Source organism: Anabrus simplex, chromosome 3, assembly GCF_040414725.1.
Source record: "Anabrus simplex isolate iqAnaSimp1 chromosome 3, ASM4041472v1, whole genome shotgun sequence".
Taxonomy (NCBI): domain Eukaryota; kingdom Metazoa; phylum Arthropoda; class Insecta; order Orthoptera; family Tettigoniidae; genus Anabrus; species Anabrus simplex.
In genome coordinates this window covers 6,966,979-6,982,903 of record NC_090267.1, presented here as the reverse complement: position 1 = coordinate 6,982,903, position 15,925 = coordinate 6,966,979, and the positions used below count along the sequence as shown (strand labels likewise).

At 39.3% G+C, this 15,925-nt stretch overlaps 1 protein-coding gene across 1 annotated transcript in view; it reads right to left on the bottom strand.

Moving 5' to 3' along the window:
* Positions 1-1,894: 1,894 nt before the first annotated feature.
* LOC136866919 (uncharacterized) overlaps positions 1,895-15,925 on the bottom strand; it is a 39,523-nt gene continuing 25,492 nt past the window's right edge. Inside the window, exons 3-4 of the mRNA XM_067144014.2 lie at positions 15,153-15,233; positions 1,895-2,437 (exon numbers count right to left, since the gene is read on the bottom strand). Coding sequence (XP_067000115.2) covers positions 2,225-2,437; positions 15,153-15,233 — 294 coding nt within the window. The 3' untranslated portion in view covers positions 1,895-2,224. The remainder of the gene's footprint in view (positions 2,438-15,152; positions 15,234-15,925) is intronic.

The following is a 15,925-nucleotide window of genomic DNA, read 5'->3' as shown; positions in this document are numbered from 1 at the left end:
CTCCGCGACTAATCTGGAGTGTTCCATCTCGTGATGTCTCTGGATTCATCCAGCATCCGGACGATTCTAGAAGAGCCAGTGTTAGTATCAAAGAGAGGAACGACCGGCCTGCAGGAGTGAAGAGTTCGACCGAGTTAGAACTCGGTGCGGCTCAGTCGTGATTATTGGACTAGTGTGCTACAGTGCGGACTGTCGGCGAGGAAGAGAACGTGCAGCCGTGCGACACGGAACCGTGTGTGCGAGTGTAAAACTGTGTAGAGTGAGCACAAGTGAGAAACGAAGGGAGAGAGAACGCACGAACTGTGTAAGGTTGTGTTATGACCAACAGTTGTATGCAGTCTTGTATAGTTTAGTGCGTAGTTAATAAATCTATGAAATTGAAGCTACCAGTCTGGTATTAATTGATCATACTACCCCGCCAACTCGTTACAGTATATTCATGTCTCAGACTAAAAAGTCTTCGGTTCAAAAATACTGGACTAAGAGAAGGGTTAGAGAAACGCCAATATTTTCAGAAACCATGTCCCATAGACATTTCAGTATCATATCTAGATATTCGCATTTTGCCCCAGATTCTCCACAAACCCAGTGTGATAAGCTCCGGAAAGTTAGACCTGTTTTGCAGCTACTATTGGACAAGTTTCAGAAGAATAAGTATTGATGAAGTTCAGGGGGCGTTTGGCATTCGTTCAATTCAACCCTTCAAAAAGAGCATGTTTCGGTATAAAATTCTATAAAGTCTGCTGCTCTGACACTAGCTATTGCTGGAAGTTTCGTATATATGTTGGTAAAGAACCTCAGCATGTAGATGGGACAGGTGATGCCAAACGACTACTGTGTAGTGAGGCAATTGTTCTTGAATTGTGTGACAAATTGCTAGGATCATGCAGGACTATTTATATGGACAATTGGTATAGCTCACCTACTCTTTTCAGGGAACTGATAATGAAAAATACCAATGCCATTGGAACTGTACGTCCAAACCGGAAATTCATGCCACCCCATTTTGCAGCAATGAACCTCAAGACAGGAGAACTGACTTTTGCCTCAGCAAATGGCATCCTTGCCACAAAATGGGTGGATAAAAAGAATGTACATCTTCTATCAACATCAAAGACCAGATTTTGTGGAAACTAAAAACAAAAGGGGCAAACTTGTTCTGAAACCAAACATGGTTGTGGACTACAATTCTGGAATAGGTGGTGTTGATTCACATGACCAACATCCCCTAATATCCCCTAATGAGACAATATGCCGAAGGGTATAAGAAAATATACTTCTATGTGCTCGACATGGCAATGCAAAATGCTAGCGTTGTTCATCACTAGCTGAATCCTGGAAAAAGGAGGCCCAGCTTTTCCAGTTTCAGGATTGATGTTGCGGAGCAAATTTTGGAGGGTGTTGCTCTGCCTGATTATCGAACCAGAGGCAGGTCCAGTGCAGGAAGTACACCAGCGAGGTTACAAGGAAAACACTGCGGTCACTTCCCTATCAAAATAACAGCAACAGCAAGCTAGGCATTTCCATCCAGAAGGTGCAAGGTCTGCTATGACCGCAGAGGAAAAAATCCCAAGGGAAAGAACAAGGGTGAATCCCGTTATGAAAGTGATAAGTGTAACGTGGCACTGCATGTAGAAGAGTGTTTTAAGATCTACCACACTGTGTTGAACTATTGTTAGGATGTGAACTGTGTTTCATTGTGTTAACTTGCTGTAGCAAAAGTGTTCTCTTTTAAGCTAGATTAAATCGCAATCAGTGTATATTTATTTTCAAGAAAAATTGCAGTTCAATGGGTTAAATAATGAGGTAATGTCTTATCTTTCTGATGAACCGGCCACCACTGGGATCTGGTGATGTGCTATAATTCATCCTGACATTATCATTGTGCCTCACATGTTTACTCCATCTTGATGTTATACACACATATTAAGAAAACTTTCATATTCACTGTGCACTGAAAAATAATATTACACATTATTATACGAGCCAAGTATGTGCAAATTAGATTTTGATTAATACAAGATACACGGGATTGAGAAACTATTTCATATGTAATATTTGAAGAAACACAGTTAATAAATTTCTTTTATATTAAAATTCCAGCAATCCGACCGCATGACAGTTTGCAAAATGTTCTGTTGTACACACAGGGATGATATGTGTACACGGAACATGCTGGTTATGGATGTAAGTATCAAAGCTTTGTGTTCGCATCCGGTCTCCTTCACATCCAAACAAGAGTGAGAATTAGCAACAAAAGGCAGTATCTTCTTGATGCGTTTGTACCTCTGCAGTCATGACATATCTTGAATTTTGCGTGTGGTGCTTGGGTTGTAAAACTAAACTGAACTTGCCTGTTTTCCTCTTTGATGCAGGGGAGCAACTGAGCAATTATTTGTTCTTCTGGAATTCCTTCATCCTTAATGTCTGCAGCATGCTATAAGTAAAAAAATAAGAAAGTAATTTAAGATAAGTGGAGCAAAGTCAGAGCAAGAATAAAAAACAAAAAGAACAGAAGCAGCTGATAAAATAAAGCCATATTTACTCAATAATACCATTTATATTGCTTGCAGGCCTACCAACCAAAACATAATGCAACAGTAATTAAGAACGGGAAACTGACGGTACAAAAGTGAGTACAATGAGTGGTAGAACAAAAATCTTCAATTGATGACAAGGAAAAATGATGAAATATTATTTGATGAAGGTTAATGATGAATAAATTCCATTATTATTATGCTCATTAAGTTGTCATTATTGAAACCTGATCAAGAAACAGATATGTTAGACTGATATGTGACCCACATTGATATATTTCTTCAACACAAAAATATATACATCCTTTCTTAGTACAGTCCAAATATGTTTTTGCAACTTTCTCCAGATTTTAAACAAGAATTTCTTAACAGTTTAAGAAATCTTAACTTAGTAACTGATGGAGAGCTCAAAGTAAAGAATATTAAAACCAGTGAGATCAGTACTTTGACGCGTGGAAAAGTTTACCTCATCGCATCAGAGGTGAATCTCATTCCGCGGAGTGAAAGATCTCTAACACTTGTACATCAGTTAAGAATGGACTAAAGATTGAAGTACAACATTGTCACAGTTCAAAGAGTTTCCAGAAGAAGCCAGTGGAACTCACAGGAAATACAACACATCAGACTCGGTAGGAGGACAGCTAACTGCTTTAGAAATATAAAACAGCTCGAATTATGTGAAGATGTTACCTGGACATCAACTGAAGGTTCAACTAAATGAACCGACATTGTAGTCATTGAAAGGAAACCCAGCAGAGGCACCATTATTGATCCAACAGTCGATTTGAGCGAGGTGGAAAGCAATGTAAAGAGATTGATAGAAAAGAGGAGTCCCCAAGAACCTAGCTTTTGTGACCTGCTAAACAAGCATAAAAATTCAACAACTTGTTAGGTGCATGCACAACAATGAAAAATTTACCCTATGAACACTTTCAAATATGAATGTTCTGCAAGATATGTCAAATGTAATATTAAGATATTTCCTACAACATGTACAAAACCATCTGTATGACTTAAATTCTGAATGAAATAAGCAGAATACTGCAACTAACATTCTTTTAATTTCAATAAAAATTAAATAAATGTAATTTTATTTCCATTGTCTTCATGGATTCATCAGTAGACTGAACCTTTGTGGTTTCCCTAGCATTACTCGATGCATAGCTGCCTCTGTAGATCAGTAGTAGATAGCAGAGGTAGTCGGAATTCTTGAAGGGCGGAAGAAGTCCATTAGACACTCCATGCCGTACGATGTCAGCATGTAAAAGATCTCTACTGACACATTTGGTGTTTACCTGACAAAATTAATTAAATCTCAGCCATAAACACCCAAGAGAGGTTTGGTTTACTCAGTCTGCCATCTAGTAGGCCCAGAGTAAAACGGAACGTCGAAACTGACAAGCAGACAGCCAGATGGCGTCAAATTGAAATATCTGCACATGGTAGCTGAGGGCTTATGATTATGATTATTATTATTATTATTATTATTATTATTATTATTATTTCGAATGGGCCACCAGAGGACCACGTGCCAATTTCAATTCCTTCTTCTTTGTTCTTCCCTTTTCTTCCAGTACGCTTTCATCTGTTCACTATGTTTCTTCTTTCTGTCTTCAGACCACTTTGAACCAGTCATTTTTACTTTCCTACCTTGGAATCCTTCTATTTTCAATACTTTTTCCCAAAAGCCTTCTCTATTATTTATTTCTTCTGTTGTTATATTGTTTTTTTTTAATCCTTTCTTACTTCATTGACCCAGCTTGTCGTTGATTTCTTACCCCACAAATATCTGAAAATCTTACTGGTTAATCTACTATCTTGCATTCGATATAATTGTCCAAAAAACATAAGTCTCCTTTTCCTCATTACATCTGATATATTTTCTATTTTTTGATATATTTCAGCATTAATTCGTAATTTCCAACCTTCGGCTGTGTTTTGTGGGCCTAATATTTTCCTCGTGATTCGCCTTTCTAGTATTTCTAGTTTATCTAAATTATAGTTTAATACCAGACATTCGCTTGCATATTATTATTATTATTATTATTATTATTATTATTATTATTATTATTATTATTATTACTTTACGCATGCTGAACATTTGGTTTTGACAGTCCACCGTGGTCCAAAACCGAATTGGTTTTCATCCAGTTTACGCTCCACCAATTTTTGAAAATGCCTATGCAAACCTATCTGGTACTAATTAAAGAAATATCTCAATAAATTGGTGCAGTCTTTCCTGTTCCCTTGCTTAAACACAGGTGCAGTTACTAGCTTTGTGCAATCAGCAGGCACTTTATTCAAATTCTATGGTAATCCTATGACTCCATGATGTCACTCTATGCTTGTTTACCCACCATTTTTCACAATTTGAAGTCTATTTTAATAAATCCTTGCGCCTTTAAGACACACTAATTTCTCTACCATTCTCTCCACTTGCTCCAGCGTAACTTCATTGCCTTCATTGTTGTTGTTCCCGTCAACACGGTTATCCCAGATTTAAACTGGAGACAATGTGGTGCATCAATTCACACCGTGTTCAGTAGATCTTCTCTCTCCAGGCAAAATATAAGTAATGGAAAGGAACACACAAGTATCAGATCAAGTCTCAGGGAGATGGGGACAGAAAATGAACTTGTAATAGGAAAAAACAAATGAAAGAACAACAGCTAAAGAGAATACAGAAAAGCAGGAACCTCACAGGACAACAACATGGCAATCCTGTTCCTCTCTTCCTGTCATACAAGCCTTGCATGTTCCTTCCCAAAGAGGATTTTGATCTCTGAGAAAACATACATGGTCCTCATCCAACAAAGCTCTCCAGGTTGATGACTTGTCTACCATGTCCAAGTTCAGACTCAAAATGGTCAGTCTTCCAATTGTTCTTTGATTCTATAGAACGAGAAGTCTTAATCAATATTAAACTTTAAAATCTACATGCCTGGAAGAAAGCAACTGTTGTCCCAATTTTTAAAGGGAGCAACAGGCTGATAATGGACAACTATAAACCCATAAAGCTTACCTCCATTTTATGCAAACAAATGGAACACTTCCTTTCAGAATATCCAAAGAGAACAATGGGAGAACAGTTATTGGATTAATAGCAATCAACACGGTTTTAGAAAAGGTTATCCTGAGAGAGCCAGATGTTGTCACTCTTTCAAGATATTAGCTGATCATTAGACAAAGGTGTGCAAGTTGATGCTCTTTTAATTAATTTTGCTAAAGCATTTGATGTAGTTGCGCATGGCATTCTGGTCCAAAAATGTTTGGAAACACACATTGATAATAGGGTGGTTCTGTGGATCCGGGAATTTTTGACAGACCACACACGGAGGGTAAGGGTGGGAGGTAAACACTCCGATGAAGTTTCTATATCGTCAGGAGCAGTACAGGGTAGTGTTATAGGGCCACTCCTCTTTGCGGCATTTATCAACGATCTTCCAAACAAAATTCAAAGTCAATGCAGATTATTTGCGACGACTGCATAATATACAGAAAAATATGGAATGGTAGCGACAATATGTTATTACAAGCCGATATAAATATACTCCATAAGTGGGCAATTAATAACAAAATGAAAATAAATTCTCAAAAATGCAGTGTCATGAGAATGGGAAAGGAACATACGCAAAGGGACTTTCAATATTGTCTTGGACTGGAAGCCCTGGTTGAGAGTGACTCATGCAAGTACCTAGGAGTCCACATAAGGAGAGATGTAAAATGTGACACCCATGTAGGAAGTGTAATTACCAAAGCGTACAAGTCCTTACACTTCACAATGAGGGTGCTAAAGAGCAGCAGTTCCCAGGCGAAGGCGCAGGGCTGTATATCGCTCATTAGGCCAGTCCTGTGTTACCCATACCAAACAGGACTCATAGCGAAAGGCTGCAATCCTAGAAGTAGTATGACAGTATGATAGAAAAACCAGACTGGGAGATACTGGGAACTAGAAGGAAATGAACAAGGTTATGTGCCACGTATAATGCTTACATGAATAAGCCAGCTTGGGGAGAGTTGAACAGCCGACTGTTACATAAGCAGGACAGATCATCTGCATAAAGTAAAAGGTAGATCACAGGAAACTAACTATGGTCAATATTCATTCATTACCTGCAGCTGTCTTAGAGCCTATGCTTCAAGAATAGACTCCAGCTATCTGTAAATTGTGTGCAAATTTCTATGCGACGGTGTCATATTTTAATCGACTGTAAATTGTATGATTAAGGCATCTGAATCATTTAAGGTATGTCTGCACTGTATTTAAAATGCTGCTCAATCTACTGTAGGTCATAGTGTAAAATTTTGAAATACTTAAGGTATGTGTGAATCTGTATATGATGATGCCAGATTTAGAATGTTTAACTAGTAGTATTTCTTGTAATAATTTATTTTCATGGAATTGCTTGTGGTGGTGGTGGTGGTGGTGGTGGTGGTGGTGGTGGTGGTGGTGGTGGTGGTGGTGGTGGTGGTGGTGGTGGTGGTGGTGGTGGTGGTGGTGGTGGTGGTGGTGGTGGTGGTGGTGGTGGTGGTGGTGGTGGTGGTGGTGGTGGTGGTGGTGGTGGTGGTGGTGGTGGTGGTGGTGGTGGTGGTGGTGGTGGTGGTGGTGGTGGTGGTGGTGGTGGTGGTGGTGGTGGTGGTGGTGGTGGTGGTGGTGGTGGTGGTGGTGGTGGTGGTGGTGGTGGTGGTGGTGGTGGTGGTGGTGGTGGTGGTGGTGGTGGTGGTGGTGGTGGTGGTGGTGGTGGTGGTGGTGGTGGTGGTGGTGGTGGTGGTGGTGGTGGTGGTGGTGGTGGTGGTGGTGGTGGTGGTGGTGGTGGTGGTGGTGGTGGTGGTGGTGGTGGTGGTGGTGGTGGTGGTGGTGGTGGTGGTGGTGGTGGTGGTGGTGGTGGTGGTGGTGGTGGTGGTGGTGGTGGTGGTGGTGGTGGTGGTGGTGGTGGTGGTGGTGGTGGTGGTGGTGGTGGTGGTGGTGGTGGTGGTGGTGGTGGTGGTGGTGGTGGTGGTGGTGGTGGTGGTGGTGGTGGTGGTGGTGGTGGTGGTGGTGGTGGTGGTGGTGGTGGTGGTGGTGGTGGTGGTGGTGGTGGTGGTGGTGGTGGTGGTGGTGGTGGTGGTGGTGGTGGTGGTGGTGGTGGTGGTGGTGGTGGTGGTGGTGGTGGTGGTGGTGGTGGTGGTGGTGTTTCAATTTTATTTTATTATCATACTACTTCAAGTGATCATGCCACTAGGATATTTTCTTATTGCAATGTATTTGTTAGTAATAATAATTTTTATTCCTCTTCAAAAGGACTCTGTTCAAGTAATTTACTTTAAAACTACAGCATCAGAAGAGCCAACAAATTTTATAATTTTCTTTCACAGATAATGACATAACTTTGTATACATCACTTGGGTTCATGAAAGACACAAATAGGACTGAAATTATATGTTCTCTTTCCCAGAAATGATTTTTCTTTATAACTAGTTGTAATGTCAAAACCAACACAGACAGTTTCTATGGAAACAATGGGATAGGAAAGGGCTAAGACTTGGAAGAAAGGGAATGAGACTTCAATTAAGGTTTGCGTTGTGTGAAAATGGGAAACAATGGAAATCTATATTCAGGGCTGCCGACAGTTTGGTTCCAACTCACTACCTCCTGAATGCAAGCTTATAACTACATGTCCCAAACCGTACGACCACTTATTTGTTTTCTATGAGTTTGCTGATTAACGGAAACTATTGCATGTCAACAAAATTGTGTTCTTATGGAAGAAAATCAGCTGGATGTGAGTGGGGCTGAGTCAAAGCACATGGCCAGAAGCTGATCACCAAAGGAGAAAAGGACAAAATAGTCTCTTGCTTCAAATGACACCAAGCAGTACAAAAATTTTATGAAAAAACACCACCCAAATAAAGCTGTAACAGTCTGAGGATGACTCATTATCAATAACATAACACTGCATTTCAAAAAAATCCTCAAAAGCCATTAAACAGGGTTCTTGCCAAAATCACATGAAGGGAAAAAAATTCCAATGAGCCTGCACTCCATAATCAGACATTCCAGCTTTCAACAGTAAAATATCAGGAGAAATTTGACAGTGAATCGTGCCATGTTACGACACAGCACTGTTGGCAGAACATGTACTAATTTGTTATAATTCAATACATTAACAACTCTATTTGGCCTACATATATATTTTTAATTATTTATATAAAAATACTAAATACTGGACATATCTGAACTTTAGAAACATGTGACTTCTCATCCCTCAACAAGCTGAACACATTATGCCTATTTGTTGTTCAACATACCTGTGGCTGACTTAACCCTCTTCAGAAACTCAGAACTAAATTTTTGCACTTGCCTTGCTGAACTGATTTTCAGGTTAAAAGTTTCTTCAAAGTTTGTTCAGACAGCAAGGATCTGAACTGTGCTTTTGTCTTTGTGATGCTGCTAAAAATCTTTTCACATTCTGCATTGCTATGTAGAATTGATAAAATAGCAAGCATCACCTTAGAGAGTCTGTCATAATTAAATACACCATCAGCTGATTTCTTCTGACCTACCAATGCCTATTGAACATAAACTCTTCCTTTTGCAGGTCCGTTTCTTTGAGCTGAAAATTACAGATCTTGGAGTGCAGAATATCAGTTTCTTTATCTAAATGTTCTATTTCACTGGTCAGAATGTTCGGGAACTTGTTAATGAAAAATCTGAGGCTGGACAATTGACACCTTCCTTATAGCAGAAATATTTGCAACTTCTGCATTAATTAAAACTTCACCTTTGAATGGAAATTGGTGTACCATGTAGTCACACGATGAAGAGAAACACTTTCTAACAGACTTAAAGAATATGCACTTTTCCTGAGACTTCAATGTGTTCACCAAAACGAACGCAGAGTTCCCTATCATCAGATCAAAATCATCCTTTTGATTTTCTGGAGTATGAGGAAGTAAGTATAAATAACCACCTAATCGATACTTTATTAATGCCTCAGGCAAAATTAAATAAAATTAAAACTTACAGGACATGTTTCGACCACTTAGTGGTCCTCTTCAGCTGTATAAATAAAGAACTGAAAAGAAAAACATTGACAATAAGCACAAATAAAAGTTCTTTGGAGACTCCTTTAATAAAAATGGAGGTCACGAGAATAGGTCATCCTGCCTCTCGTTCTTGTTTGGAAAAGATGTTTATTCTGCGCTGTCTAGAGGGTCTGTCTTTGAGCGCGACCTGGTGAAGTAACGATGTGATACAGTTTGATAGTTCATGGAAAGCTCTGGAGAGAAGGGAAGCAGAGTTTTATCGTCATCTAAAATAACATGTGAGAGAGGAGGGAGATTGGGCTGTGCTTCTGCGATGTTGTGTTTGATTATATCTCTTGTTCGTCTAGTCTGTTTCATGTCTACCCATTCTAAGTATTTGCTAATATTCTCATATAAGATGTTTTTATGCTCGTTGTTTTCGTTGAGATTCTCTTCACCGTTTTCCAATTTATCAAGAACGATGTGGATGTTTTCCAGGTTGTTCATAAGATTACCTTTATTAATCATACAGATAATTTGAAGGTCCTGTTTTATATTGGTGAATTTGTGGTTGGACTCTTTCATATGGGATCCCATGGCAGAGAATCTTTTGTATCTTTCAGCATTGACGTGTTCTTGATATCTAATTGAGAAGTTCCTTCCAGATTGTCCCACGTAAGTTCTTTTACATTGAGCACAAGTCAGCTTATAAATACCCGATTCCTGGAATTCGTCATCTTTAAGTTTATTAGCTTTATTATGACTAAAGAATGTATGTTTCATGTTGTTGTTTGTAGAGAAGGCTACCTTGGTATTGTGTTTCTTGAATAAGTTGGTGATTTCGTAAATCTTTGGGTTATTAAAGGTGAATTTTACATATCCTTTTTCTTTTTCTGAATGCTGTTTAAGTTTAATTTGTTGTTGGTATTTGCATTTAGTGATGATTTTATTGATGAATTTCAAACTGAAACCATTATGTAGAGCCTGTTGACGAATGAAAGAAAGTTCCTGACTTGTGCTCAATGTAAAAAAACTTACGTGGGACAATCTGGAAGGAACTTCTCAATTAGATATCAAGAACACGTAATCTTATGAACAACCTGGAAAACATCCACATCGTTCTTGATAAATTGGAAAACGGTGAAGAGAATCTCAACGAAAACAACGAGCATAAAAACATCTTATATGAGAATATTAGCAAATACTTAGAATGGGTAGACATGAAACAGACTAGACGAACAAGAGATATAATCAAACACAACATCGCAGAAGCACAGCCCAATCTCCCTCCTCTCTCACATGTTATTTTAGATGACGATAAAACTCTGCTTCCCTTCTCTCCAGAGCTTTCCATGAACTGTCAAACTGTATCACATTGTTACTTCACCAGGTCGCGCTCAAAGACAGACCCTCTAGACAGCGCAGAATAAACATCTTTTCCAAACAAGAACGAGAGGCAGGATGACCTATTCTCGTGACCTCCATTTTTATTAAAGGAGTCTCCAAAGAACTTTTATTTGTGCTTATTGTCAATGTTTTTCTTTTCAGTTCTTTATTTATACAGCTGAAGAGGACCACTAAGTGGTCGAAACATGTCCTGTAAGTTTTAATTTTATTCAATTTTGCCTGAGGCATTAATAAAGTATCGATTAGGTGGTTATTTATACTTACTTCCTGATTAAACATCGATACGGTCATGAAATGGACAACTTGTAATAATTGCTGGAGTATGACAAACTACATCAAGGAGAGAGGAGGAGCTTTTAATAATGTGTGGTTACACAAAACTTGTCATCACATTGTTGAAGATTTCCTCCAAAACTGACCTCAATAAGTGGATGTGCGGCGTACTTGACTGAAGAGCTATATTTGGATTCTCAATGACATCCATAAAACTTGAGAGAAAAAGGCAAAATGATTTATGTACATTTGATGAAAGGAAAATGAACAGTCATTCTCCATGTGACAAACCATGGCTCTTAGTGTCATCATTAGTTTTTGGGTAAAACTGGTGACTGAGTTTTCCTTCTGACTGAAGAGCGTGATGAAATATTATGACAGTGCTTCACCTTTTCTGACAAAGAAGACACAATTGCACTTAGACTGTGCTTAGGAATTTTGTAAGTCTTCGAAGTTCTCATCTGAGAATCCTTACTCACAATTTTGCTCCTGAATAAAGTAACCGAAGGGTCCCACTGCAGTTAACACCCTATCTAAACACCTTCTTAGTGATAACAATTGAGTAGGCACATGCTTCAGAAAGTTAATAGCAAAAGACTGGCAATGTTAGCTCCACTAGCATGCTCTTCTACTTTAGGCACAGAGAGCAGACAACTCTGAATTTCAATGAGTTCAGGCCTAAAAAATGTTACAACAATAGGATATATTTTCAACTTGCTTTTATTGCTACCATCAGTAGCAACAGAAAATGCATTCACCTGCAAAAAAATTTGCCCTTTCTTCCATGCATATTTCTGTAATGATACACGCTGTTTTCATTCTAGCACACCCATATAATTTAGCGATTTCAGAATCAGGAGACATGTTGCAAAACAAAGGCTCCACTTGGTCAGCACAATTTACAGGCAGGATGTGTTCTAGGATAAATGACGGAGGTACATAAAGCCTCGGCATTCGTCACAGGATTTCCATCTTGGTTTTCATATAAAAAGTTCAGTTTCTGGTTTCTTTCTACACCCTGGACACTCTCCTTATCTTTTTTCGTGTGCACATGTTTGAGTACATCACACTTCCCGCCATGCGCAACCAAAAACCCACACCTACATAAGAGTACACAATGTGAACATTGATCCATTCCTGGATTCACTGAAACAAAGAAATTCATTGCTGTAAGCGCTTTCAGACACTGTATGATATTTCATTTCTGACATTTTGGCCAAAACAAATATTAAGACATACAACCAAGAAGCACTACTACGTGATATAACACGAGCACTTACGCAAGTCCTGCCCTGAGTAGACGTGTATGGCATGCTACTTCTGAGGTTAGGTTACTCCCTTGCGATTTCTACTTCCTTTTATTAAGCTATATGAGCATTTGACTGTATTATCAACCAAAGAGGAGCACATGGCTGGCCACTGTGCCCCACAGTGCAATCCGGCTGTGATTATTACAACTACTATTGACCAGCCATACTCACCCATATATCGATAGAACGAGGAAATGTGCAGGACATTAAAATAATATGAAAACTGCTCTGAAAATTGTGGGATTGGTCTTGGCAATTGGTTGATCGGGAAGAACAATGAAAAATCTGGAGTCTCCTGCTTAAATCGGGAGAGTTGCCACATCTGAGCAATGAAAGTGGCAGGGAGAGTTTTTCGGCCATTGATCACCACTCAGTTTTTGGCTTGTACTGTAAAGTTCACTCCGAAGGATTAACAAGCATTCCTTCACCCAGCGGTGATATCAATACAACACATCATTACTGGGGAACAGGATGGTATAGCGGCGTAGCTGCTTGCTTGTCATCCCGGCGACCGTGGTTTGATTTCCGGTGTTGATGCAGTGAAATTTTCAGTTGATGATGCTTGTTGTTGAAAGGGGCCTAACATCTAAGTCATTGGCCCCTTTTTAATTGAAAATCCCATGATGTCAGGAAGTACATGCGATCTTACAGTAAATCCCCGCCACAACTCTTTCATGCATCAGTGCGTGCAGGGAGCCAGAGCTGTAGAAGATGATTATATTTAATATGATTTGGCATCCAGCTACAATAATTTGTTATTCCTGGTATAACTGCAATATACTTGTACTTAGAAGTACGACGATAAAACAATTGGATTTTGGGGGTATGCCAACCAAAAAGTTTGAATGCCACTGCTCTAAGAGATTCCTATTTCTGGAAACAGTGACACTGAAAGATCCACAGTCTTCTGTCAAGTGATTAACATACTGAGTTATGTGTAATGTGCAGTTGTGTGTGTAATTATTGGAAGGATCTGTGAAGGTCTTCTTAACAGGAATGCTACAATTTACAATAAGATTTTATGTTTCACAAGGAATGGATTGTAAAATATCCCCACTTATGCTGTCCTGTGTATGCTTGTACCTAGTCCTTGTCACCTTCCATTACAGCGCTTTTTCCTGCCATGCTATTCCTATCCTGGATATAAATGAGTGTTCTCCACAATTTGCACAAGCTGTATGCAAGGATTGAGACTTCGTTCTCAACACAACAAAAGCAATGTAAAAAGAAACCTACACCAGCTGAAATCTTCCTGGTGTACAACATACAGGCAGACAGGATAAAAAATATGGTATATCTAGGGAGTAACATAGGACCATTCTGCTCAAATCAAATGCTGGATAGAGAAAGCAGAGTCCATCTTCATTGTCTGTCTGTTAGGTCATCAGCCCAGAGGCTGGTTGGATCCTCAAATAGCACCATCAAAGGTTATGCGGTTATAAGGAAACCGCAAAAACCAATGGCAGCACCAAAATGAGGCGTACTAGGCAAGACGAGGAGTGAGGTAGTTTGCCATTGCTTTCCTCACTGGGTTAGAAAGTGCTATTGCAGCACGACTGACCTTATGAGCAATACCTTTCATAACACTCATGCACTAGTCATGCTCTGAATGTCATTACTCAGCACCACCCATACCCCAGCAGCTTCCATATTGTCACAGCCATGGATGAGACTGGGACTTCGGTGGAAGCTACACTTTACTCTGGCCTGTGCCAAGAGATGGATACAAAAGTACTATATCCATCAAGAAATGGCAGCATCATGAAATCATGTCAGAATAAAGCTCAAAAAGAGAATAAAGATGTGTTTTGCCTTCTCCATCCTATTAAATACTGTAGAGCCCTATATATTTCATAACCCAGAAAAAAGAGAATCCGAATTTCAAAGGTGTGGATGTAATGGCAAATGTGGGGATTTTTTACAAGTTGATTTACATCACACTGAGAGAGGTAGTTCTTAAAGTGACAATGGGATAGGAAGTGGCCGTGGTCTTAAGAAAGGTACAGCCCCAGCAACTGACTGGGGTGAAAAGGCGAAACCACGAAAACCACATTCAGGGCTGCCGACAGTGGGGTTCAAACCCACAGATCTTGTGGTTGGAGCAAAATAAAAATAGGGAAGTACTCCACACAGAGCTGGTCAACCTGAGCATGTTACAACAATTAAGATGAGGAGGCTGGAATCTATGGGTCACATTATGATGACTCAAGAAAAGAACAGTGTGATACAAGTAAAAGATTTAAGCAAAAGTGGAAGTGGCAGAAGATGAACATCTTGCAGATATGGGTTGGAGCTCTTCAACACATGACAAAAGGAAGATAGCCATGCTAGTAGCCTAAAATATAGCTGTAGCAGTGACAAAACCACCTGCCAGGTGATGTGCAGTGGAGGGGATTTGAACAATAATAGCTGTTATACATTATCTAGCATAAAATTCTGAACTACAGGAATCAAATATGAAAACAGCAATCTCACTATAAATGCCATTTTTTAAAGGAGCTTCAAAATGTCAGCTTTAAAATGAGGAGTCACTTACTGACATCTACTCAACAGTTTTCTTACAACTTTCATTACCAGAAAAAAGGTCATCAAAATATTAGATTAATTCAAAGGTGTTCACCTGTGTTTGTCCTGGCTCTGCCAACTCTGATTTGATTTCTTCTTTCACATACATCTCATCTAATGAAAGTTCATAACTGTCCTGTGGAAAAGATAATATATTAAGCACATTCTTCAGACACATCCAGCAATTTATTTATATGTGAGTAGGATTAACAGTTCATCATTTCCTAGTAAGTGAGTCTGTTTTATTTCAAATCATTATTATCATTTTTCAGAATATTTCCATGTCGAGGATCCTTAAAAACATGATGACAAAGACACCTTGAGGTGTGGAAAAGTGTCCTGTTTGAATGCTCAAGGATATTTTGGAAGTGAGGAGCAATTATATAACATAAAACCTTCTAAAATTACATTGAATGATCAGGAAAATGTACAGATATACTGAAAAATAATCTGCTCATCATAAAAAATAATACTCTGAAATATTCAGGAATTCTAAATTTATCACAGTTATCTTTCAGTTACTGTACCAGCAAATCCAGCTCAGCACAAAATACATATCTTCCATATCTCCTGTTGTCTGTGAAGTGCTCAGCCCGAAGGCAGGGAGGATCCTCAACAGCTCTACCATCAGCTGCCATAGCTACGTGTCACTGAGGAGGTGAATGAGGTAGTTTTGCTCTGCTTCTTACTCTTAGCCAGACAGTGCTGTTACATACCATTCTCTCATGCTCATTGAAATATACACATGGACCAACCATATGAATGTTAATTTCACACCCTTCCAACAGGACTGGCTGTATTAGGAGTGGTGCTCTTATCTCAGTCACT